Below are 26,155 nucleotides of genomic sequence, written 5' to 3'. Positions count from 1 at the left end.
TCAATCACAAGGAAGCAGCTTGGACGTCAGCCACAGACAAATACCTACAGAGGGTAAGGCAGGCAGGTTCTGAAAAGTCAGCTGAACAGAAAAAATAAGATCCAAACCATTAACACTGTGCCCTGCCAATAATCAGATACCCTACTGGCATAATATCCTGGCCACTGGAAGAGATAAAAAGCCAATGATATCAAGACAAGGAAGCTCCTCACCATGCATGGAGGGTTTCACCCTAAGTCCAGCGTCCTGAGGCTGTGCACTAAGTGAAAAGAGGGGGGCCAAGGACTAGAAAGTGTCTGAGCTACTACGGGGTTTACCACACCACATAAGACCCAAGGCATAGGCTGTGTAGAGAAGTCCCTGAGACAATCCAGCACATAACAGCAGGGTGCAAGATACTGGCAGGCAAGGCATACATGGAACGGCATAACCAGCTAGTGGGTATAGTGTACAGGAAGATCTGTACTGAGTATGGACTAGAGGTCCAAGGGTCAAGATGGGAGACACCCCCAAAGGTGATTGAGAACAAACAGGCCAGTGGGACTTCCAGATCCAGACTGACAAGATGGTGATGGCCAGTCAGCCTGACATAGTGGTGGTTCATAAACATCAGAAGACATTGGTAGAGATAGATGTAGCAATCCAAAGTGTAGCAACATCAGAAAAAAAGGTCACAAGAAGTTCAAGAAATACCAAAGACTGAAATAGGAGCTGGAGAAAATGTGGGGTGTGAAGGCAACAGTGGGACCAGTAGTGATCGGGGCACTAGAAGCGTTGACCACCAAGCTGAGAGGAGGGCTCCTGCAGATACCAGGAACAACGTCAGAGATCTGTGTCCAAAAGAGCGCAGTCCTAGGAACAGCTTAGATCCTGCACAGAACCCTCAGGCTCCCAGGCCTCTGGTAGAGGACCTGAGTCTGAAGAAGGCACCACCCAGGTGGGCGAGAAAAAGATATACATTTTGGGGACAAAATTATTATCCCCCCTCGGAAATTTGAAGTCTCTTCAAGATTTTCCCAAGCACTTTGTTAACAGAGCAAGGAATTTTAAGCACAGCATTTCTGAACATACTAGTTTTCTTTAGAAGGCACAAATTATTTATATTTGCACACCAAAACAGAATTATTTAAGAAAAAACTCAAATAACCAGGTAGGGCTGCACGATTTTGGCAAAAAAAAAAAAATCCAGATTTTTTCCTCTAAAAACTCGATTTTCGATTTTGATTTCGATTTTTGGGTAAAACTACAAAAGACAACAGAAGTCAGCATGTCGTTTTCGTGAGCAGCCCACAATGCAAGGCACTGCTCTGACCTCAAATCTGTGATGGTATCACGTGATGAACCCCCAGAAGTTTATTTTTTCTTAATTAAATCTTTATTGAATGAAATAGAGTATACAATCAATGTATGCAACAAGAAAATAACATAAGTTTGCCAGGGGGAATACACTATAATACAATGTCCAAATCAGAGCAAATACTTATGTTTTTTATAGCCTTTTTGTTTCCAGATTTATCTAACAGCTTTAAATAAAGTTCAACATCTTTCAAAAAATAAATAATATTTGTTTTTGTGTTACAGAACTTACATTTGTGAATGAAAAATTTAGCAAGTAAGAGGACTAAATTAATTATTTAATTTTTATATATATATATATATGTGTGTGTGTGTGTGTGTGTGTGTGTTGTTGTTGTTTTTTTTTTTAAATTTTATTATTTATTTTTTTTTCCTGGGTATCTGGGCCCACAGAAGTGATACCAATGTAAGTCAGTGACAGGCATCAGTCGTGCGTGCGTGCGTGCGTGGACCAGGTTAATATGAGTGATCCACATGTGGTTCTATTTAAACTGGGGGATCCGTGCGTGGAATAGACTGACCCAGGACACGCTGGAGGGATTCTATCCTGGAGCGGGTGGATGTGTGTGGGCACAGGGCTGTGTGGGCTCCTCTGCTGAGGCTGATGACCCCGAGACCCGGACCCGGATCGGAAGAAGACAGTACGGAAGATGAGTGATCCGCATGCAGTTCTATTTCAGTTGCGGGATCCGTGCGTGAAGCCACGGCTTACATTGCTATAAGTACTGCGGGCTCATGAACACATTTAAAGTCCGGCCATTGCACGGAGTTCTGTAACAGACCGCTGTCACTAATAGGAGGAGGAGCCTACGGGAGCCCGCAAGCGCACGGCCCGCAGGCACGAGAGAGATGAAATCGATTTTACGATTTCCCTTTTTTAAAAATCGTCCTTATTAAAAAATCCGATTTCGATTTAAAATCGATTAATCGTGCAGCCCTATAACCAGGATATTATTATTGGTCCCCTTTAAGAAATGACCATTTATTAAGTTATTGCAAAAACCACTTTTGTGCAATTATGTGCTTTAACTTCACAAGTGATGTGTTTAAAAGTGATCAGGTGATTTCATTCAACATTTAAGTTAAAACATGGTATAAAACCCTCAGTATGGGTCATTTAGGTGTCATTTGAAAAAGCACCATGCTGAAAACTAAATAAATCAGTTTGGACCTGAGAAAATTAATTATTGATGCACACAAAGCAGGAGAACGATATACAAAGCTATCCAAGCATTTCCAAGTGTCAAGAACTGGAGTGAGAAGTATAATCCAGAAATTCAAAGACAGCCACACAGTACAGAACAAGCCTGGCAGAGGTAGGAAGTGAAAGATTTCAAAGACCCTGGAAAGAAAACAAGTGAGAAATGTGTTTAAAGACCCCAGAACAACTGCCAAGACACTGGTGAATGACTTGGCCACATCAGGAATCATAGTCTCTAAGAAGACAGTCACTAGAGCTCTGCACAGGAATGGACTGCGAGGTTGCAGACCATGAAAAACTCCATTTTGAAGAAGAGACACCTTTAAGCCAGACTTAAGTATGCTCAGGACAACCTGGAGAAAGATTATGCATACTGGAAGCATGTCCTATGGTCTGATGAGACTAAACTACAGTTCTTTGGCCATAGAGACACTGTATGTTTGGAGGAAAAAGGGAGAGGCATTTAACCCAAAGAACACCGTCCCTACAGTGAAACATGGTGGTGGGAGTATTATGTTTGTGGGGATGCTTCAGTGCATCTGGAAATCTTGTCAAGGTGGAAGGAATCATGAAAAAATAAAGATATGTGGAGATTTTGAAAGAAAAGCTGAAGCAGTCAGCAGTAAAACTGGGTCTGAGTCGTCGATTCATCTTCCAACATGACAACAATCCAAAACATACGTCTCTCTTGGTGAAGAACTATCTTCAGAAGACCAAAGTGAATGTAACTGAGTGGCTTGCACAGAGTCCTGACTTAAATCCCATTGAAAATATGTGGGGTTACCTAAAGACGAACGTCCATGCCGGAAGGCCATCAAATCTGGAGGAGCTTGAGAGATTTGCCAAAGAGGAATGGGCTGAAATTCCTAAAAAAGAAGTGTCAGTCACATGTTGAAAACTATAACAAATGACTGCAGGCTGTTATCCAGCAAAAAGGATACACAACTAACTATTAGGATCTGGGGGGGCTAATAATTTTGACCCTGGTACTTATTGTCTTTTGTGGAATATTTTCAATTTTGTATGCAAACTAAAATAATGTAAGCATCTGAAATAAAACTAAGATGTCTAAAAAAGCTGTGTTCAAAATGTGCTGCTCTGTGTAAAAGCACTTTCAAAACAATGACATTTTTGTAGGAAGGCTTATAATTTGGTCCTCAACTGTATATAGATATAGAATGATAGAAACTGCCTAGTGTGTTGGTCCTGAGTTTGCCACATGAGGTACGCAAATTTGAGTCATAAGAAACACAAGTAGAAAAAAAGTGGTGTTCATAGTGTTTGACACAGATGTAGATGTACACAATACAAAATAAAGTTTTTTGAGATGTTTTACATTTTGCTGACAAATGGTGTGGTGATTGACCATGACTGTAATAGAGGCCAAACATCCCTCTGAAATTAAATGTGATTAAATACTCTCCATTATGAAGCCAATCAGAGATTTCTGAGACATTTTCAACATTTTCATAAGGGATGAGAGAACTGGGTGGAAGAAAAAACCCATCACATTTTTTTATGCAAAAGCCTTTATTTTCACATGTATCATCTGTTTGTATTTGATCAACATCTGTAATATCATAGGTCAAGGCAGTAACACTGTGTAAATAAAACACAATTATTCAGGTGAGATATGTTTATTCTATGTTTTTTAGCTGTCTTTACTGAGTTATACTGCAACACCACCCTTTAAAGCATATATACAGTCTTATTATAAGTTATTACTATTGCCAAAAATCACACTTATATTTGTTTTTCCTTCAGGTGAGTATAACATAACTGTGTGTGTCTCCGATATTTTCATTAAAGCCACTATATTACCAACAATACAGGTGTTTGTTCAGACTACAGGGCTCCAGCCACAGGAACGACCTCAACAGGAACCATTTCCCGCCCTATTACAAAAGCAGGAAATAGAAAAATCAAATATATTTTACAAAAACTGTAAACATAAAGGATCAAATTATAGTTATATTAGAACGTCATAACTTGAATAGATTAAAACACAGCAGTTTTCTCTGTCTTTACCTCGACAAAGTGTCAAAGGTGCTGCAGACTTCCTCTTGTAGTAGATAAATCCAACACTCATACAGACTAAACCAACGACCAGGAAAAATGTTCCCACACCATCTATAATCCTTTGTGACTTGGGAAGAGAGGAGTCTAAAAAGGTGAGAAAATACTTTACTTTTACATCGTATGATCTCTGACCCTGAATGCTGTACATGATGCCATCACAGTGGTACACCTACCCCAGACCTGAATCAGAGGTTCATGGAGGCTGGTGTGTTCTACCACACAGCTTATGGTTTCTCCAGGAGTTGGGGTATACTCCAGATAGGAATGAATCTGGTAGTACCAATCCCCATCAGGTATTGCTTCAGTGGAAGAAATAACTTCCTGTCCATTCTGCAACCATGTGACTCTGATTTGTTTTGGATAGAAATCGTAAGCGCTGCACAGAAGCACTGAGGGGTGCATCACTTGAGTCACTTTGACAGTGGGTGCAACTGTTAAATTGCCTGTAAAAAACACAACTAAATAAAGCTCTGTACTGGAAAATGATGTCAATAATTTTCAAACAATTATCAAATCAAATTAATTTTGATTTAGTATGAAAAAGGCTCTAAGGACACAGCAGATATATTAAGACTAAACTATACTGTCGTACACTAATGACGGCCCAGGTTTTGTCATGAATTAACTGATGACAGCAAAATGACTGACATTTAGATAATTCAACGTTAGGGAGTTCGTGATAAACTTTACTGGGAAGTTTTATATTGTCACCTTCATAAAATATAGTGCTGTGAAAGAGTATTTGCATATTTGTCACACTTAAATATTTCAGATAATCAATCAAATATTAATATCAGACAAATGATGACCTCAGTAAATAAAAATGCCGATTTAAATGATGATTTCATTTATTAAGGGAGAAAAAATATGCAAACCTACCTGGCACTATGTGAAAAAGTAAATGCCCCCCAGGCCTGATTACTGCCAGATCAGTTGAATCAAGAAATAACTCAAATAGAACATGTCTGACAAAGTGAAGTAGGCTAAAAGGTCTCAAAAAGCAACACGTCATGCCGCGATCTAAAGAAATTCAAGAACAGAAGAGAGACAAAGTCATTGACATCAGTCTGGAAAGGGTTCCAGAGTATTTCTCAGGCTTTGAAACCAAGGTGAGAACCATTATACACAGATGGAGAAAACTTGGAACTGTAACGGGTACAACCGGAACCCAGAAGCAGACCGACACAAAGGTATGAGTTTGTAAACCTTTACTGAAGCTATGTAGTAGCAACAGGAGTTCAATACAACAGTTACAGTTTTTAACACAGTCACAAACTCAGAGTAATCCGAAAGGGGTAAGGCAAAGGGGGGCGTCGGGGACAGGCAGATAGTCCAGTAACCGGGGGTCCGTAGAGTCCAGTGGGGCTGAGACAGAAGGCAGGGTCTGAGGCGGAAACAGGTCGGTACCAGGCGGCAGGCGGAGAGACGTGGTCAGGGACAAAGGGCAGGTGAGGGGAATCAACTGATGAGTAGGTGTGACAGAAAGAGCAATGAGGAGGTGTGGCTGAGAGTGAGACCGAGGAAAAAAAAGAGAAAGAAAGAGAAACAGCAGACAAAAAGACAGAGATGTTACAGGAACAGTGGTGAGCCTTCCTAGGCCAGCCCACCAAAACTACTCCAAGAGCACACTGACAACTCATCTAGAGAGTCACAAAAGAACCCAAGAAATTCAAAGACCTGCAGGCCTCATTTGCCTCAGTTAAGGTCAATATCCAGGACTGAACAATAAGAAAGACAAAAGGCCTACCCTCACCTATGGTCATGAGCTTTGGGTCATGACCGAAAGGACAAGATCCTGGATACAAGCGGTCGAAATGAGTTTCCTCCTTTGGGTGGCTGGGAGCACCCTTAGGGATAGGGTGAGGAGCTCAGTCACCAGGGAGGAGCTCGGAGTAGAGCCGCTGCTTCTCCGCGTCGAGAGGGGCCAGCTGAGGTGGCTCGGGCATCTGTTTTGGATGCCTCCTGGACGCCTCCCTGGGGAGGTGTTCCGGGCATGTCCTGCCGGGAGGAGACCTCGGGGAAGACCCAGGACACGCTGGAGAGACTACGTCTCTCGGCTGGCCTGGGAACGCCTCGGGGTCCCCCCAGAAGAGCTGGAGGAGGTGTCTGGGGAGAGGGAAGTCTGGGCAACCCTGCTTAAACTGTTACCCCCACGTCCTGGCCCCGGATAAAGCGGAAGATAATGGATGGATGGACAAAAGGCAAGGATGGCATCAATGAGGAGAGTTCAAAGGCCAAAACCACTGCTGACCAAAAAGCACACAAAGGCATGTCTTACATTTTCCAAAACACTTATTAATGATCAACAAGGCTTTTAGAAAAATAATCTGTGGACTGATGAGACAAAAGCCGAACTTTTGGAAGATGTGCACATTATATCTGACATTAAACTAACACAGCATTTCATAATAATAATGGATTAGATTTCTATAGTGCTTTTCAAGGCACCCAAAGTGTTTTACATTATTGATCCATTATTCATCCACTATCACATTCACACTCTGGTGGCCTGTTGGGGGAGGCTGACGGAAGCATGGCTGCCAATTCACACTAAACCTCTGACCACCACCAAACATTCATATGCATTCATTCATGTGAGTGACACTGGAGGCAAGGTGGGTTAAGTGTCTTGCACGAGGACACAATGGCACATGACTAGGACAGAGTGGGATTTGAACTGTCAACCCCATAAAAAAGAACATCATACCACCAGCCAAACATGATGGTGGTATGTGATGGTCTGGGGCTGCTTTGCTACTTCAGAACTTGGATTACTTGCTGTAACTGATGGAACCATGACTTCTGTTCTCTGCTAGAAAATCCTGAGGGAGAACGTGTGGTCATGAGTTCATGACCTGAAGCTCAAGTGCACTTAGGCTTTACAGCAGGACAATGATCCAAAAAGCAGCAGCAAGTCCATGTCAGAACAGATAAAAAAAAAAAAAGGTTTTGGAGTGGCTAAGTCAAAGTCCAGACTTTAAACCCTCTAATGTGACTGAATTAAAACAATTCCGTAAAGAAGAGTGGGCCAAAACTTCTCCATAGTGATGCATAAGACTCAGTGTAAGTTATCATAAACACTTGATTGCAGTTGTTGCTGCCAAGGGGGGCACAACCAGCTATTGGGTTTAGGAGGTAATTACTTTATCACACAGGGTTAGGTATGCTTAGTTATCTTTTTCCCTCAGTAAATAAAATTATTGTTTAAGTACTGCATTTTTTTTATCTATTCAGCTCACCTTTGTCTGTTAAAATTTGTTTGATGATCTGAAAGATTTTAGTTAAACAAATATGCAAAAGTCTAAGAAATACTTTTTCAGATTTTTTTTTAGCCATTTTTCACATTTTCACATGTGAAAAACACTTACCTAAGTCTTTGACCGCATATAACCTGTCTTTGCACATCAGGTCCTTTTGGATTTTTCTTTTAATTTGTCCATAGGGTTCATTCTTATAGAGTTGTGCCACGTGAATTCCATTCTCTGTAAATCCTGTGTAGTTACCAGTTGTGCTGTTGTACAACATCCCTAATTTCTTGTTATAAAATTGTGTGATAGTATACTCCATGTGTTTCAATCCTGGACCATCAAACGTACAACAGGCATGGGTCTGAAAGTAGTTAACACCTAAAAAACAGGAAAAAATTAATTTTGAAAATTAACAGCTATAGTTACTGAAACCCATTAAAACAGAAATAATTTTGTCACTCACCTAGAGTGAAAGGAGAGAAAACCACAAACAGACAAAAACTTAAAACATACATGTTTTTCTTGAAAATTATTTTACAACAACAACCTGGTTCACAAAAACAAGGAATGAATGTTGGTACACGGAAATAAATGTTGAAGTAGTCGATGGAACTGCCCTGTTGTTGAGTAAAAGTAACAAAACCTGTTCTTCACAAAGGTGATCACAGAAAAAAATGGGAGGAGATGTGGAACTTAAATCACATTTAAACAATATTTTGATGGACTCAAATTATATTTCAGATTCAGACTAATGAGATCTGTGCTCATATAAGACAATGATGGGACTATCATTAATGTTTAATTCCACACCTTCACTGTTTACATTTGGACATTTTTTACTGTAAATAAATTCATTCACATTCAAAATCAGCAGTTTTTAAAGAAAGACCTTTTAATGAGCAAGTATAACCACAGTACAGAACATGTAGATAAAGACATTTAATACAACCCAGCGTCATTAATTCATGTCTGTATGAATAATAAACCAAACCACATGATAGTTGGTGTAAAACTGAATGAGTTATGTTGATTTTAATTGTGAATAAACCTCTTGTAAAGTACTATGGCAGATGCTTAGACACACAAATGATTCAACCACAGGTGACACAAGGGAATTAATAAAATACAATGGACAAAAGAGCAGAAGTAGAAGTAGTTCCTTACTGATGCCAGTAAATACCACAGGTACCAGTCACTGACACACATATACAAGACTGTGCATTCATCTCTGACATATATCAATGCATTCATTACACAGGTCAGGTAAAGGTCTGTTCACCCCCTCTGTGATGAGCTGGGGTTAATAAATACATTTGTTAAACCCCAGATAGAGCATTATCTTGTCGCGGCCTTTTCTCAGGAGGTAAAGCAGGTCGTCCAATAACCAGAGGGTTGGCAGTTCGAATCCTGCTCTGTTGTGTCCTTGTGCAAGTCACTTCATCCACTGTACCTCCAGTGCCACTCACACTGGTGTGTGGATGTTTGGTGGTGGTCAGAGGGGCCTTTGGCGCACTTTGAGTATGCGTATATAGAAAAGTGCTGTATAAATCTCATTCATTATTATTTTTACAAAACAGTTTTGAACACACAGTGACTGTGTTGATGTATCACAGCAATAGACTGATTTGATTTGATTTGCTTTGATTGTTGATAAAACAATCTGAAAATGAAACTTAAAGCTAATGGTGGACTTAACATAAAGCATATATCTGTATGTGTACAGTTACTGATGTTTTATTTTAATAATGGAAATCCACTTATGTGTTCTCACCAAAAAACTCGGTCTTAGGTTCCGTCAGTGCTTCATGTTCCACAGTGCAGCCGTATATGTCACCGTCTTTTGCATTAAAACTCAGTGTGGAAAACAAATGAAAGGTGCCATCTGGGTTGAGAATAAATGCCTTAAAGGAATCTTCTGTTTCTACTTCTATTCCATTCTTGGTCAACTTTGTTTTGATGACGGGAGGGAAGAAATGGTTGATGAAGCAGATGAGAGTATTTTCTGTCTGTTCTATCACATCATCTCTAGAGTAGACGATGAGTTCAGGTGCCTCTAATTAAATTGAAACACAACCAAAAAAATATCATTTTACACACTTACACAAGCAAAAGCTTTCTACAAAACTTGGATAGGGATAAAAATTCACCCTAATACCAATGAATCAGTGTCACATACCTGTAGTTGTAGGAGCTGATTTTTCATCACCATCAAATGTGACGACAATAACTTGAGCAGTTGATTGAACACATGATAGAGTGTAACACAGTTTATGACATCACTCTCATAACTTTTGTATATATATATATATATATATATATATATATATATATATATATATACATATATATATATATATGTATCTCCTGAGTTTGCCACATGAGGTACGCAAATTTGAGTCATAAGAAACACAAGTAGAAAAAAAGTGGTGTTCATAGTATTTGACACAGATGTAGATGTACACAATACAAAATAAAACTTTTTGAGATGTTTTAGACTTTGTTGACAAATGGTGTGGTGATTGACCATGACTGTAATAGAGGCCAAACATCCCTCTGAAATTAAATGTGATTAAATACTCTCCATTATGAAGCCAATCAGAGATTTCTGAGACATTTTCAACATTTTCATACAGGATGAGAGAACTGGGTGGAAGAAAAAACCCATCACATTTTTTTATGCAAAAGCCTTTATTTTCACATGTATCATCTGTTTGTATTTGATCAACATCTGTAATATCATAGGTCAAGGCAGTAACACTGTGTAAATAAAATACAATTATTCAGGTGAGATATGTTTATTCTATGTTTTTTTTTAGCTGTCTTTACTGAGTTATACTGCAACACCACCCTTTAAAGCATATATACAGTCTTATTATAAGTTATTGCTGTTGCTAAAAACTCACTTGTATTTGTTTTTCCTTCAGGTAAGTACAACATAACTGTGTGTCTCTGATATTTTCATTAAAGCCACTATATTACCAACAATACAGGTGTTTGTTCAGACTACAGGGCTCCAGCCACAGGAACGACCTCAACAGGAACCATCTCCCGCCCTATTACAAAAGCAGGAAATAGAAAAATCAAATATATTTTACAAAAACTGTAAACTTAAGGGATCAAACTATATTTACATTAGAACCTCTTAACTTGAATAGATTAAATCACAGCTGTTTTCTCTGTCTTTACCTCGACAAAGTGTCAAAGGTGCTGCAGACTTCCTCTTGTAGTAGATAAATCCAACGCTCATACAGACTAAACCAAGGACCAGGAAAAATGTTCCCACACCATCTCTAATCCTTTGTGACTTGGGAAGAGAGGAGTCTAAAAAGGTGAGAAAATACTTTACTTTTACATCGTATGATCTCTGACCCTGAATGCTGTACATGATGCCATCACAGTGGTACACCTACCCCAGACCTGAATCAGAGGTTCACGGAGGCTGAGGTGTTCTACCACACAGCTTATGGTTTCTCCAGGAGTTGGGGTATACTCCAGATAGGAATGAATCTGGTAGTATGAATCCCCATCAGGTATCGCTTCAGTGGAATAAACGACCTCCTGTCCATTCCGGAACCACGTGACTCTGATTTGTTTTGGATAGAAATCGTAAGCGCTGCACAGAAGCCCTGAGGGGTGCATCACTCGAGTCACTTTGACAGTGGGTGCAACTGTGAAATTGCCTGTAAAAAACACAGTAAAATAAAGCTCTGTACTGGAAGATGTTGTCAATAATTTTCAAACAATTATCAAATCAAATTAGTTTTGATTTAGTATGAAAAAAGCTCTAAGGACACAGCAGATATGTTAAGACTAAACTATACTGTTGTACACTAATGACGGCCCAGGTTTTGTCATGAATTAACCGATGACAGCAAAATGACTGACATTTAGATAATTTAACATTAGGGAGTTTGTGATGAAGCTTATCGGGAAGTTTTATATCGTCACCTTCATAAAATACAGTGCTGTAAAAGAGTATTTGTCCCTTGCTGATTTCTGACATATTTGCATCTTTGTCACACTTAAATATTTCAGATAATCAATCAAATACTAATATCAGACAAATGACAACCTCAGTAAATAAAAATGCAGATTTAAATGATGATTTTATTTATGAAGGGAGAAAAAAATATGCAAACCTACCTGGAACTATGTGAAAAAGTAAATGCCCCCCAGACCTGATTACTGCCAGACCAGATGAATCAAGAAATAACTCAAATAGAACATGTCTGACAAAGTGAAGAAGGCTAAAAGGTCTCAAAAAGCAACAAGTCATGCCAACATCTAAAGAAATTCAAGAACAGAAGAGAGACAAAGTCACTGACATCAGTCTGGAAAGGGTTCAAGAGTATTTCTCAGGCTCTGGAACCAAGGTGAGAACCATTATACACAGATGAAGAAAACTTGGAACAGTGGTGAGCCTTCCTAGGGGTGGCCAGCCCACCAAAACTACTCCAAGAGCACACTGACAACTCATCTAGAAAGTCACAAAAGAACCCAAGAAATTCAAAGACCTGAAGGCCTCATTTGCCTCAGTTAAGGTCAAGGACTGAACAATAAGAAAGACAAAAGGGCAAAGATGGCATCACTGAGGAGAGTTCAAAGGCCAAAACCACTGCTGACCAAAAAGCACACAAAGGCATGTCTTACATTTTCCAAAACACTTATTAATGATCAACAAGGCTTTTAGAAAAATAATCTGTGGACTGAAGAGACAAAAGCTGAACTTTTGGAAGATGTGCACATTATATTTGACATTAAACTAACACAGCATTTCATAATAATAATAATGTATTAGATTTTTATTGTGCTTTTCAAGGCACCCAAAGTGTTTTACATTATTGATCCATTATTCGTCCACTACCACATTCACACTCTGGTGGCCTGTTGGGGGAGGCTGACGGAAGCATGGCTGCCAATTCACACTAAACCTCTGACCACCACCAAACATTCATATGCATTCATTCATGTGAGTGACACTGGAGGCAAGGTGGGTTAAGTGTCTTGCATGAGGACACAATGGCACATGACTAGGACAGAGTGGGATTCGAACCGTCAACCCCATAAAAAAGAATATCATGCCACCAGTCAAACATGATGGTGGTGTGTGATGGTCTGGGGCTGCTTTGCTACTTCAGAATCTGGATTACTTGCTGTAATTGATGGAACCATGACTTCTGCTCTCTGCTAGAAAATCCTGAGGGAGAACGTGTGGTCATGAGTTCATGACCTGAAGCTCAAGTGCACTTAGGCTTTACAGCAGGACAATGATCCAAAAAGCAGCAGCAAGTCCATGTCAGAACGGCTTAAAAAAAAAAAACAACAACAACAAACAAAAGAAGGTTTTGGAGTGGCTAAGTCAAAGTCCAGACTTTAAACCCTCTAATGTGACTGAATTAAAACAATTCCGTGAAGAAGAGTGGAACAAAACTCCTCCACAGTGATGCATAAGACTCAGTGTAAGTTATCATAAACACTTGATTGCAGTTGTTGCTGCCAAGGGGGGCACAACCAGCTATTGGGTTTAGGAGGTAATTACTTTATCACACAGGGTTAGGTATGTTTAGTTATCTTTTTCCCTCAGTAAATAAAATTATTGTTTAAGTACTGCATTTTTTATTTATTCAGCTCACCTTTGTCTGTTATAATTTGTTTGATGATCTGAAAGATTTTAGTTAGACAAATATGTAAAAATCTAAGTAATACTTTTTCAGATTTTTCAGCCTTTTTTTTTACATTTTCACATTTGAACAGCACTTACCCACGTCTTTGACCGCAAATAGCCTCTCTTTGCACATGAAGTCCTTTTCGAATTTTCTTCTAATTGGTCCGTAGGGATCGTTCTTAAAGAGTTGTGCCACGTGAATTCCATTCTCTGTAAATCCTGTGTAGCTGCCAGTTGTGCTGTTGTACAACATTCCTAATTTCTTGTTATAAAATTGTGTGATAGTATACTCCATGTGTTCCCATCCTGGACCATCAAACGTACAACAGGTCTGGCACTGAAAATAGTTAACACCTAAAAAACAGGAAAAAATTAATTTTGAAAATTAACAGCTATAGTTACTGAAACCCATTAAAATAGAAATAATTTTTTCACTCACCTAGAGTGAAAGGAGAGAAAACCATAAACAGACAAACACTTAAAACGTACATGTTTTTCTTGAAAATTATTTTACAACAACAACCTGGTTCACAAAAACAAGGAATGAATGTTGGTACACGGAAATAAATGTTGAAATAATCGATGGAACTGCCCTGTTGTTGAGTAAAAGTAACAAAACCTGTTCTTCACAAAGGTGAAAACAGAAAACAATGGGAGGAGATGTGGAACTTAAATCACATTTAAATATTATTTTGATGGACTCAAATTATATTTCAGATTTAGACTAATGAGATCTGTGCTCATATAAGACAATGATGGGACTATCATTAATGTTTAATTCCACACCTTCACTGTTTGCATTTGGACATTTTTTACTGTAAATAAATTCATTCTCATTCAAAATCAGCAGTTTTTAAAGAAAGACCTTTTAATGAGTAAGTATAACCACAGTACAGTACAGGCCAATGGAATATTTACATGTAGATAAAGACATTTACCCAGCATCCTTCATTCATGTCTGTATGAATAATAAACCAAACCACATGAAAACTGGTTTAAAACTGAATGAGTTATGTTGATTTTAATTGTGAACAAACCTCTTGTAAAGTACTATGGCAGATGCTTAGACACAAAGATGATTCAACCACAGGTGACACAAGGGAATTAATAAAATACAATGGACAAAAGAGCAGAAGTAGAAGTAGTTCCTTATTGATGCCAGTAAATACCACAGGTACCAGTCACTGACACACATATACAAGACTGTGCATTCATCTCTGATCACATATCAATGCATTCATTACACAGGTCAGGTAAAGGTCTGTTCACCCCCTCTGTGATGAGCTGGGGTTAATAAATACATTTGTTAAACCCCAGATAGAGCATTATCCTGTGGCGGCCTTTTCTCAGGAGGTAAAGCAGGTCGTCCAATAATCAGAGGGTTGGTGGTTCAAATCCTGCTCTGTTATGTCTTTGTGCAAGACACTTCATCCACTGTACCTCCAGTGTCACTCACACTGGTGTGTGGATGTTTGGTGGTGGTCGGAGGGGTCTTTGGCGTGCTTTGAGTGTGTGTAAATAGAAAAGAGCCGTATAAATCTCATTCATTATTATTTTTATAGAACAGTTTTGAACACACAGTGACTGTGTTGATGTGTTACAGTAATAGACTAAGGTGACCAACACAACGTCTACATATATATGTTTATGGTGCTAATGTAAATCTCCACACACTGATACTCATATGCATCACTGGAGGAGCACAATCTTTCTAAACTTAAAAATGCACCATTTGTTTTCTATGTTAATCATGAGTGCATATTATTATATCATGTTATCTTTACAGTGACATACTGACAGAGAAAATGCATTTAATGGTCTTGTGTAAAATGTCCCAAGTGCCTAAATAAATGCTCCATGTTGGTTCTAGCTTGTCTGGTACTTGTTTCCTTTAACAGCAAAAAAAGTTCCCACAGCAATTCCCAGAAATCCAACAGTCAGGCATATTCCACAATAGACAAATGAACCATTGTCTGTTTCACTTGAGTGGACCTCTGGAGAAAAAAAGCAAAAAAAAAAATACTGTAAGTAACTGCTTTTCTACAGCTTTGATTGTTGATAAAACAATCTGAACATGAAACTTAAAGCTAATGGTGGACTTAACATAAAGCATATATCTGTATGTGTACAGTTACTGATGTTTTATTTTAATAATGGAAATCCACTTATGTGTTCTCACCAAAAAACTCGGTCTTAGGTTCCGTCAGTGCTTCATGTTCCACAGTGCAGCCGTATATGTCACCGTCTTTTGCATTAAAACTCAGTGTGGAAAACAAATGAAAGGTGCCATCTGGGTTGAGAATAAATGCCTTAAAGGAATCTTCTGTTTCTACTTCTATTCCATTCTTGGTCCACTTTGTTTTGATGATGGGAGGGAAGAAATGGTTGATGAAGCAGATGAGAGTATTTTCTGTCTGTTCTATCACATCATCTCTAGAGTAGACGATGAGTTCAGGTGCCTCTAATTAAATTGAAACACAACCAAAAAAATATCATTTTACACACTTACACAAGCAAAAGCTTTCAATAAAACATGGATAGGGATAAAAATTCACCCTAATACCAATGAATCAGTGTTACACACCTGTAAGTGTAGGAGCTGATTTTTCATCTTTCCATAAATCAAAGAAGAGTTTACAGTAGGGTCTGAAATAAACTGCATACTGGTAGCCTTGATCACGACGTAAAGAAGTAGGGACTCTGCTTTCCCAAATAACTTCTCCTTTTTTAAAGTCTGCATGGCAGACTTCATCACCATCAAATGTGACGACAATGACTTGAGCAGTTGATTGAACACACGATAGAGTGTAACACAGTTTATGACTTCCTGAAAAATACAAACATCACTCTCATAACTTTTGTCTGTATTTTTAAACAAAGTATGAGCATATTTACACAACAGTCTGGATAAAAATCTCACCTCATTATAAGTCACTCTCATAAAAATTGTGTCAAAAATACTGTATACATACCTTGTGCAGAGATACAAATTGCTCCTAAGAGAGTAAGTGCAATTGCATTGAACATGGTCATCTTGTTGAATAAATGTTTGGGTGGTTGTAGTTGAGTTGGATGTGTACTTCCTCATACCTTTGTACATGACACCTGTTTAACTATGTACTGAAAAAGGAGTAGTTAAGTAGTTTCTTTATATTCTCACACTTTCCAATTACAATGCACTTATTGTTCAGACTAAAATGTGCACCATAAACTATGTATCTATCTGATTTTTTTCCCCGTGTGTTTTTACTATGACTTAAATGTGATGAAAATATGTATAAATTACTCAGAATTTAGTGTCTTTTCAGTCTATCCATGAATCCATTCAAGAGGTTAAAGAAATCATTCTAAAGACACTGGTAAAAGTAATATTAATACAGTGAGCCCTTTACCACCGCAGGAACTTTCTGTATTACCCTGAACTTTCAAAGTTCCTGGTGCATTTCCACCGAAAATTACCCTGGTAACTGACCCTCCCCCGGCCCCGAATTTAGAGGTAGTACTTTCCAGATTACCAGGAACTTTAAGGGGTGGAGCTGTGTTCTGGAGAAGGCTGAGTGGTGGACTAGACTAACAGCATTTCCGCATTCTGTTCACCGCCAATATTTAACTCATTTAATTTCCACAAACTTTGTATTTTGATAATTCGGAAAATGGACCAAAAGAGAAGCTACAACAAGTGGACGGACGACGAGGCAATTCAGACGGACTTTGAATCGCCGACACAAAATGAGCGAGTAAAAGCTGTCAGAGCCAAATATAAGACACAAGCCAAAAGAAATACGAGAAAAGCCCAAGAAATGTATTCAGGATTAAATAAACTAAAGGACCACAACGGTCGCAGTGGATCTGACTGTCGAACAAACCAATGGTCTGTATATGACACAAATATTCCCTGTTTAGTTCGTTAGTTCTATAACAGTAGTCAGCGGCATCAGCTGTTTAGTCCAAAGTGAAGTCCGGTTAACCTAATACTAACTGGTCAACAGTCTGACACTAAACCTAAATCTGAGAGCCATGAGCTGAACACTGATTTATTCTGTATGTTTGTGATTTCCACCTGAAATGGACCGGACGGACTCGCCTCTTTTTCTGAACCTGTGGCTCGTTTGTGTCCTGGTCCATCATCCACTATTTACAACAGCCCAGGTCAGAGATTTGACATGTCCCATCACACTGGTAGGAATCTGTCATCATGTGTTCTGTTATTCATTTTAGCATTTTTATTGCTTTTCCTGTAGGAAAGCGAAACAGGGACCGGGACCATGGAGTTCCAGACCGGCTGTCCTGGACCAGCTGGACCACACACTGGTCCAAAAGCCTGAACCTTTCACACATATTTATTTCCCTTTTAATCTCAAGGCACCTTTGTTTTTTTTTCAATTTTTAATTAAAAAAAAATCTAACCTAATACTGTCTGTTCATTTACAAGGCATCAAAATATGAGTATAAGTACTTTTATCAGTAATATGCAGTTGAATTAAATGCAGGCATTTGAGTAAATCTGTCTGACTTCAGGTTTGAACCTGGACTATAACAGTAAACAATAGAAATGAAACAGAACCATCCATCACACATAAAGTTAGATGTGATTTAGTTTAAGGAATGAGAAGTTGAAAATACATGTTCTACCATTTTTAAATACAAATTAAGGATATGTAATGATGGTTAACTTCATTTAAAATGTATTCCAGATGGATAAAGTGATTCAACAACCAGTAAAATATTAAACCCAAACCATCCACTTGAAGTAGTGTATCATTTTATTGAAGTAGAGCTTAGTTTGTACATGAACTGGACAACAGATTCTATTACTGCTCCCTCATACATCATCAACCTGATTTGAATAAATTACCCTGAACTTTCAGGTGTGGTGGAAACGCAGTTACCAGGAACTTTTTTTACCCCAAAAAGTTCCTGATAAATAAGTTTCTGGTAATCAAGTTCCTGGGCCTTTTGGTGGGAAAGGGCCTAGTAGCACAAATAAACTGGAAAGAATAACTTAAAGAAACATCTTAAAAATAAATGCATTTGCCACAACAAGTATCACAGGTCTGTTGCAGATCATTCTGTTACTGCATGTTTAAAAACACTAGTTTCATCCTTGTTCCATGTCTGTTCACATCCTCATACTTTCATAAACACTACTGGTGGATAAACAAGAGCCATTTCTTTCTTCAAAACAATCATTCTGAAGTTAGCTCAGTAAATTACTAACTACTAAACTACTTGAACTTCAAGAAGGTATAAGTTTAGTTGTTGTTGTGCACCAAAGAAGGAAAAATACTAGAGTAATACTGGAAAAATAATACTTTTGCAATTGTTTTTGAAAGTTAAAATGTTTTTTTGGATCATAGGGAAGTGGTGTGTAGTCCAGAAAGGGCACAGGGTTTCACCCAACTTACATTTCCGTTAAAACATCAATTTTTGTAAATATGTCCCTGAAATTTAAAAGAAAAAACATACAAATAAATATATAATGTTGCAATACTCGTGTGTGGATGGACTGTGTTGTATGTCAACATTTACTGAAGTTCTTTTTAACATATTCACTCAGAAATTAACTCAATACTGTGAGTTCATTTCTGAGTGAATATGCTCACCTTCACGAATGGATTATTAAAAATTCAAGCCAAATCCCAGATTTTGGCTCCCATAGTCAACGGGATGATTTTCACTGGGTTACCAAGTCACCTTAGAGGCGATACAGACAATTTCAGGATTCTAGAACAAACATAAAGCACACAATTAACCTGCTCTAAATGTCACAGGTAGCTCATGAAGTTTTACCCTGTTGCCTCTGTTTAGTCCCCACCACCATGCTGTTTCACACAAGGACTTTCATTTAACTGAGCATGAGGCCAAATGTTACTTGCTACTACTCAATACTACTACTTTCCAAATGGTGCTCTCTCTCTCTCTCTCTCTCTCTCTCTCTCTCTCTCTCTCTCTCTCTCTCTCTATATATATATATATATATATATATATATATATATATATATATATATATATTTATATATATATATATACAGGGTGGGGAAGCAAAATTTACAATGAACATTTAGTTGTTTTTTCTCAGTAGGCACTACGTCAATTGTTTTGAAACCAAACATATATTGATGTCATAATCATACCTAACACTATTATCCATACCTTTTCAGAAACTTTGCCCATATGAGTAATCAGGAAAGCAAACGTCAAAGAGTGTGTGATTTGCTGAATGCACTCGTCACACCAAAGGAGATTTCAAAAATAGTTGGAGTGTCCATAAAGACTGTTTATAATGTAAAGAAGAGAATGACTATGAGCAAAACTATTACGAGAAAGTGTGGAAGATACTATTAAAGAAGAATTGGAGAAGTTGTCACCCGAATATTTGAGGAACATTTGTGCAAGTTTCAGGAAGTGTGTGAAGGCAGTTATTGAGAAAGAAGGAGGACACATAGAATAAAAACATTTTCTATGATGTAAATTTTCTTGTGGCAAATAAATTCTCATGACTTTCAATAAACTAATTGGTCATACACTGTCTTTCAATCCCTGCCTCAAAATATTGTAAATTTTGCTTCCCCACCCTGTGTGTATGTATATATATATATATATATATATATATATATATATATATATATATATATATATATATATATATATATATATATATGTATATATGGATATATATATACTAAAAAATATATATATACTAAAAATTGAAGAAGAAGAAGAAGATTAATCTTCTTCTTCTTCTTCACAAGTGAACAATGAAATCTTTCACTGTTCATTTTAAAAGGGTCATGGAATCCACCTTGTGAAGAAGAAGAAGAAGAATAATCTTCTTCGATTTTTAGTGGCAGTTGGTGAACCTTGCAAGCACAACTCACGTAAACTCACGTCAGGTACAAGAACGAGCCAAGCCGAACGCAGCCGGAATGAGGGAGCCTGTGAGCCTGAGCCCAGGGCAGCAGGGCCCAGGCACGCGAACCCTGGTTTTACAGACAAATCCCGCTGCGCATTTGTGGATCTGTCATGGCAGAAGTGTAGCAAAATTCACGTGGGTAAAGAGAGCCAATCGAGAAGCCGCTTGACTTGTAACCAATGATTTGTCTGTATTTCTGGGTCTTGTAGTGAAAATACTTTGACTTTTCAAATCTGATTACAGACACACAAGTTGTTTTACACATTTGCAGATTGTTGTACAGACATACAAATCTCATCGCGCATTTACAGATTCATTTACACATTTGCAAATCCGACTGCACACAGACAGATTGAGATGCGGACACTCAACTCTCCAAACGCATTTGCAAATAATATTGCTCCAATAATGGCCCCATACAGGCCTGTGATAATTATTGATGCACACAAAGCAGGAGAACGATATACAAAGCTATCCAAGCATTTCCAAGTGTCAAGAACTGGAGTGAGAAATATAATCCAGAAATTCAAAGGCAGCCACACAGTACAGAACAAGCCTGGCAGAGATAGGAAGTGAAAGATTTCAAAGACCCTGGAGAGAAAACTAGTGAGAGATGTGTTTAAAGACCCCAGAACAACTGCCAAGACACTGGTGAATGACTTGGCCACATCAGGAATCGTAGTCTCTAAGAAGACAGTCACTAGAGCTCTGCACAGGAATGGACTGCGAGGTTGCAGACCAAGAAAAACTCCATTTTTGAAGAAGAGACACCTTTAAGCCAGACTTAAGTATGCTCAGGACAACCTGGAGAAAGATTATGCATACTGGAAGCATGTCCTATGGTCTGATGAGACTAAACTACAGCTCTTTGGCCATAAAGACACTGTGTATGTTTGGAGGAAAAAGGGAGAGGCATTTAACCCAAAGAACACCGTCCCTACAGTGAAACATGGTGGTGGGAGTATTATGTTGTGGGGATGCTTCAGTGCATCTGGAACTGGAAATCTTGTCAAGGTGGAAGGAAACATGAAAAAAAGAAAGATATGTGGAGATTTTGAAAGAAAAGCTGAAGCAGTCACCAGTAAAACTGGGACCTGGGTCGTCGATTGATCTTCCAACATGACAACAATCCAAAACATATGTCTCTCTTGGTGAAGAACTATCCTCAGAAGATAGTGGCCTGCACAAAGCCCTGACTTAAATCCCATTGAAAATATGTGGGGTGACCTAAAGAAGAATGTCCATGCCAGAAGGCCATCAAATCTGGAGGAGCTTGAGAGATTGGCCAAAGAAGAATGGGCTGGGGTTCCTCAAAAGAAGTGTCAGACACTTGTTGAAAATGACAACATGACTGCAGGCTGTTATCCAGCAAAAAGGATACACAACTGACTATTAGGATCGGGGGGGATAATAATTTTGACCCTGGCACTTTTTGTTTTTTATGGAATATTTTCATTTTTGTGAGCAAACTAAAATAAGCATCCAAAATAAAACTAGAATGTGTCATAAAGCTGTGTTAAAAATGTGTTGCTCTGTGTGAAAGCACTTGGGAAATACTTTCAAAACAATGACATTTTTGTAAGAAGGCTAATGATTTTGTCCTCAACTGTATATGGATATAGAATGATAGAAACTGCCTAGTGTATTGGTCCTGAGTTTGCCACATGAGGTACACAAATTTGAGTCATAAGAAATACAAGCAGAAAAAAAGTGGTGTTTGAGATGTTTTAGAGTTTGTTGACAAATGGTGTGGCGATTGACCTTGACTGTAATAGAAGCCAAAGCATCCCTTTGAAATTAAATGTGATTAATTATGAGAGAGACATTTTCAACATTTTCATAAAGGATGAGAGAACTGGGTGGAAGAAAAAAACCATCACGTTTTTTTATGCAAAAGCCTTTATTTTCACTTGTATCATCTGTTTGTATTTGATCAACATCTGTAATATAATCGGTCAAGGCAGTAACACTGTGTAAATAAAATAAAATTATTCAGGTGAGATATGTTTATTCTATGTTTTTTTTAGCTGTCTTTACTGAGTTATACTGCAACACCACCCTTTAAAGCATATATACAGTCTTATTATAAGTTATTGCTGTTGCTAAAAAACACACTTACATTTGTTTTTCCTTCAGGTGAGTACAACATAACTGTGTGTGCGTCTCTGATATTTTCATTAAAGCCACTATATTACCAACAATACAGGTGTTTGTTCAGACTACAGGGCTCCAGCCACAGGAACGACCTCAACAGGAACCATCTCCCGCCCTATTACAAAAGCAGGAAATAGAAAAATCAAATATATTTTACAAAAACTGTAAACATAAAGGATCAAACTATATTTACATTAGAACCTCTTAACTTGAATAGATTAAATCACAGCTGTTTTCTCTGTCTTTACCTCGACAAAGTGTCAAAGGTGCTGCAGACTTCCTCTTGTAGTAGATAAATCCAACGCTCATACAGACTAAACCAAGGACCAGGAAAAATGTTCCCACACCATCTATAATCCTTTGTGACTTGGGAAGAGAGGAGTCTAAAAAGGTGAGAAAATACTTTACTTTTACATCGTATGATCTCTGACCCTGAATGCTGTACATGATGCCATCACAGTGGTACACCTACCCCAGACCTGAATCAGAGGTTCGTGGAGGCTGGTGTGTTCTACCACACAGCTTATGGTTTGTCCAGGAGTTGGGGTATACTCCAGATAGGAATGAATCTGGTAGTACCAATCCCCATCAGGTATCGCTTCAGTGAAAGAAACGACCTCCTGTCCATTCCGGAACCACATGACTCTGATTTGTTTTGGATAGAAATCGTAAGCGCTGCACAGAAGCCCTGAGGGGTGCATCACTCGAGTCACTTTGACAGTGGGTGCAACTGTGAAATTGCCTGTAAAAAACACAGTAAAATAAAGCTCTGTACTGGAAGATGTTGTCAATAATTTTCAAACAATCATCAAATCAAATTAGTTTTGATTTAGTATGAAAAAAGCTCTAAGGACACAGCAGATATGTTAAGACTAAACTATACTGTTGTACACTAATGACGGCTCAGGTTTTGTCATGAATTAACTGATGACAGCAAAATGACTGACATTTAGATAATTTAACATTAGGGAGTTTGTGATAAACCTTATTAGGAAGTTTGATATCGTCACCTTCATAAAATACAGTGCTGTAAAAGAGTATTTGTCCCTTGCTGATTTCTGACATATTTGCATCTTTGCCACACTTAAATATTTCAGATAATCAATCAAATATTAATATCAGACAAATGACAACCTCAGTAAATAAAAATGCAGATTTAAATGATGATTTTATTTATGAAGGGAGAAAAAAATATGCAAACCTACCTGGAACTATGTGAAAAAGTAAATGCCCCCCAGACCTGATTACTGCCAGACCAGATGAATCAAGAAATAACTCAAATAGAACATGTCTGACAAAGTGAAGTAGGCTAAAAGGTCTCAAAAAGCAACAAGTCATGCCAACATCTAAAGAAATACAAGAACAGAAGAGAGACAAAGTCACTGACATCAGTCTGGAAAGGGTTCCAGGTTATTTCTCAGGCGTTGGAACCAAGGTGAGAACCATTATACACAGATGAAGAAAACTTGGAACAGTGGTGAGCCTTCCTAGGGGTGGCCAGCCCACCAAAACTACTCCAAGAGCACGCTGACAACTCATCTAGAAAGTCACAAAAGAACCCAAGAAATTCAAAGACCTGAAGGCCTCATTTGCCTCAGTTAAGGTCAAGGACTGAACAATAAGAAAGACAAAAGGGCAAAGATGGCATCACTGAGGAGAGTTCAAAGGCCAAAACCACTGCTGACCAAAAAGCACACAAAGGCATGTCTTACATTTTCCAAAACACTTATTAATGATCAACAAGGCTTTTAGAAAAATAATCTGTGGACTGAAGAGACAAAAGCTGAACTTTTGGAAGATGTGCACATTATATTTGACGTGATACTAACACAGCATTTCATAATAATAATAGATTAGATTTCTATAGTGCTTTTCAAGGCACCCAGAGTGTTTTACATTATTGATCCATTATTCGTCCACTACCACATTCACACTCTGGTGGCCTGTTGGGGGAGGCTGACGGAAGCATGGCTGCCAATTCACACTAAACCTCTGACCACCACCAAACATTCATATGCATTCATTCATGTGAGTGACACTGGAGGCAAGGTGGGTTAAGTGTCTTGCCCGAGGACACAATGGCACATGACTAGGACAGAGCGGGATTCGAACCGTCAACCCCATAAAAAAGACATTCGGAGAGCGCAGACCTCCGCCAAGGCTGATCAGTGGCCCCCCCCCCCATGGGCCCCCCCACCCCCGATCACCACCAAAATGTAATCATTTCTTCCTTATCCCATTTCCAACAAACCCTGAAAATTTCATCAAAATCTGTCCATAACTTTTTGAGTTATGTTGCACACTAACGGACAGACAAACAAACAAACAAACCCTGGCAAAAACATAACCGCCTTGGCGGAGGTAAATATCATACCACCAGTCAGACATGATGGTGGTGTGTGATGGTCTGGGGCTGCTTTGCTACTTCAGAACTTGGATTACTTGCTGTAACTGATGGAACCATGACTTCTGTTCTCTGCTAGAAAATCCTGAGGGAGAACGTGTGGTCATGAGTTCATGACCTGAAGCTCAAGTGCACTTAGGCTTTACAGCAGGACAATGATCCAAAAAGCAGCAGCAAGTCCATGTCAGAACAGATAAAAAAAAAAAATGAAGGTTTTGGAGTGGCTAAGTCAAAGTCCAGACTTTAAACCCTCTAATGTGACTGAATTAAAACAATTCTGTAAAGAAGAGTGGAACAAAACTCCTCCACAGTGATGCATAAGACTCAGCATGAGTTATTGTAAACACTTGATTGCAGTTGTTGCTGCCAAGGGTGGCACAACCAGTTACTGGGTTTAGGAGGTAATTACTTTATCACACAGGGTTAGGTATATTTAGTTATCTTTTTCCCTCAATAAATAAAATCATTGTTTAAGTACTGCATTTTTTATTTATTCAGCTCACCTTTGTCTAATGTTATAATTTGTTTGATGATCTGAAAGATTTTAGTTAGAAATATAAAGTAAGTAAGTAGTACACTATAAAGTGTAAAAATGTAAGAAATACTTTTTCAGATTTTTCAGGCACTTTTCACATTTTCACATTTGAACAGCACTTACCTAAGTCTTTGACCACAAATAGCCTGTCTTTGCACATCAAGTCATTTTCGATTTTTCTTGCAATTTGTCCGTAGGGATCATTCTGAAGGACATGTGCCACGTGAATTCCATACTCTGTAAATCCTGTGTAGTTGCCAGTTGTGCTGTTGTACAACATCCCTAATTTCTTGTTATAAAAATGTCTGACAGTATACTCCATGTGTTCCCATCCTGGACCATCAAACGTACAACAGGCATTGCACTGAAAATAGTTAACACCTAAAAAACAGGAAAAAATTAATTTTGAAAATTAACAGCTATAGTTACTGAAACCCATTAAAATAGAAATAATTTTGTCACTCACCTAGAGTGAAAGGAGAGAAAACCACAAACAGACAAACACTTAAAACGTACATGTTTTTCTTGAAAATTATTTTACAACAACAACCTGGTTCACAAAAACAAGGAATGAATGTTGGTACACGGAAATAAATGTTG

General features: G+C 38.4%; 6 protein-coding genes across 9 annotated transcripts in view; all 6 read right to left on the bottom strand.

Moving 5' to 3' along the window:
• The window catches only part of LOC115423696 (H-2 class II histocompatibility antigen, A-D beta chain-like), a 20,204-nt gene extending 11,732 nt beyond the window's left edge, over nucleotides 1-8,472 (bottom strand). Inside the window, exon 1 of the mRNA XM_030140656.1 lies at nucleotides 8,400-8,472. The gene's annotated coding sequence lies outside the window, so the exon portion shown is untranslated. The remainder of the gene's footprint in view (nucleotides 1-8,399) is intronic.
• Nucleotides 1-16,967, bottom strand: part of LOC115423693 (H-2 class II histocompatibility antigen, A-U alpha chain-like) — a 24,001-nt gene extending 7,034 nt beyond the window's left edge. Inside the window, exon 1 of the mRNA XM_030140650.1 lies at nucleotides 16,522-16,967. Within this exon, the coding sequence (XP_029996510.1) occupies nucleotides 16,522-16,582 (61 nt within the window). The 5' untranslated portion in view covers nucleotides 16,583-16,967. The remainder of the gene's footprint in view (nucleotides 1-16,521) is intronic.
• The window catches only part of LOC115423689 (cytoplasmic phosphatidylinositol transfer protein 1-like), a 123,903-nt gene that overhangs the window by 60,679 nt on the left and 37,069 nt on the right, over nucleotides 1-26,155 (bottom strand). The window lies entirely within an intron of this gene.
• LOC115423688 (rano class II histocompatibility antigen, A beta chain-like) lies at nucleotides 4,074-14,111 on the bottom strand. Of its 2 annotated transcripts, XM_030140638.1 has the most exons (6): nucleotides 13,989-14,111; nucleotides 13,646-13,903; nucleotides 8,005-8,262; nucleotides 4,810-5,079; nucleotides 4,586-4,720; nucleotides 4,074-4,452 (listed from the first exon to the last, which is right to left on the bottom strand). In XM_030140638.1, the coding sequence occupies exons 1-6, from the start codon at nucleotides 14,038-14,040 to the stop codon at nucleotides 4,403-4,405; spliced, it is 1,023 nt and encodes a 340-aa protein (XP_029996498.1). In that variant the 5' UTR covers nucleotides 14,041-14,111; the 3' UTR covers nucleotides 4,074-4,402. The 2 variants fall into 2 exon arrangements, with proteins under 2 accessions (XP_029996498.1, XP_029996499.1); XM_030140639.1 differs by lacking the exons at nucleotides 4,074-4,452; nucleotides 4,586-4,720; nucleotides 4,810-5,079; nucleotides 8,005-8,262 and adding exons at nucleotides 10,700-10,937; nucleotides 11,071-11,205; nucleotides 11,295-11,564.
• LOC115423694 (H-2 class II histocompatibility antigen, A-U alpha chain-like) overlaps nucleotides 9,585-26,155 on the bottom strand; it is a 31,673-nt gene continuing 15,102 nt past the window's right edge. Inside the window, exon 4 of the mRNA XM_030140654.1 lies at nucleotides 9,585-9,937. Coding sequence (XP_029996514.1) covers nucleotides 9,642-9,937 — 296 coding nt within the window. The 3' untranslated portion in view covers nucleotides 9,585-9,641. The remainder of the gene's footprint in view (nucleotides 9,938-26,155) is intronic.
• On the bottom strand, nucleotides 15,409-26,155 carry LOC115423691 (class II histocompatibility antigen, B-L beta chain-like). 3 transcript variants are annotated; one of them, XM_030140643.1, is made up of 7 exons: nucleotides 26,022-26,155; nucleotides 25,679-25,936; nucleotides 23,822-23,962; nucleotides 23,089-23,358; nucleotides 22,865-22,999; nucleotides 22,658-22,731; nucleotides 15,409-15,543 (listed from the first exon to the last, which is right to left on the bottom strand). In XM_030140643.1, the coding sequence occupies exons 1-6, from the start codon at nucleotides 26,071-26,073 to the stop codon at nucleotides 22,682-22,684; spliced, it is 906 nt and encodes a 301-aa protein (XP_029996503.1). In that variant the 5' UTR covers nucleotides 26,074-26,155; the 3' UTR covers nucleotides 15,409-15,543; nucleotides 22,658-22,681. The 3 variants fall into 3 exon arrangements, with proteins under 3 accessions (XP_029996503.1, XP_029996502.1, XP_029996505.1); XM_030140642.1 differs by lacking the exon at nucleotides 15,409-15,543 and having other exon boundaries at nucleotides 22,351-22,731; XM_030140645.1 differs by lacking the exons at nucleotides 15,409-15,543; nucleotides 23,822-23,962 and having other exon boundaries at nucleotides 22,351-22,731.

The sequence above is a fragment of the Sphaeramia orbicularis genome, chromosome 8 (genome assembly GCF_902148855.1).
Source record: "Sphaeramia orbicularis chromosome 8, fSphaOr1.1, whole genome shotgun sequence".
NCBI classification, from domain to species: Eukaryota; Metazoa; Chordata; class Actinopteri; order Kurtiformes; family Apogonidae; genus Sphaeramia; species Sphaeramia orbicularis.
The sequence above is the reverse complement of the archived record's forward strand: the minus strand, read 5'-3'. Positions and strand labels throughout refer to the sequence as shown.

What these genes read in the sequence shown, in the direction of transcription:
- LOC115423688 (XM_030140638.1), bottom strand. Translation starts at nt 14,040, where the DNA reads ATGTACGTTTTAAGTGTTTGTCTGTTTATGGTTTTCTCTCCTTTCACT. An exon ending in TTTCTCTCCTTTCACTCTAG is followed by an intron (nt 13,904 to 13,988) that starts GTGAGTGAAAAA and finishes CCTGTTTTTTAG; the next exon opens with GTGTTAACTATTTTCAGTGC. An exon ending in ACCTCTGATTCAGGTCTGGG is followed by an intron (nt 4,721 to 4,809) that starts GTAGGTGTACCA and finishes TCACCTTTTTAG; the next exon opens with ACTCCTCTCTTCCCAAGTCA.
- LOC115423691 (XM_030140643.1), bottom strand. Translation starts at nt 26,073, where the DNA reads ATGTACGTTTTAAGTGTTTGTCTGTTTGTGGTTTTCTCTCCTTTCACT. An exon ending in ATTTGTGGTCAAAGACTTAG is followed by an intron (nt 23,963 to 25,678) that starts GTAAGTGCTGTT and finishes GTATTTCTTTAG; the next exon opens with ATGTTGGCATGACTTGTTGC. An exon ending in ACCTTTGACACTTTGTCGAG is followed by an intron (nt 22,732 to 22,864) that starts GTAAAGACAGAG and finishes CTTTTGTAATAG; the next exon opens with GGCGGGAGATGGTTCCTGTT.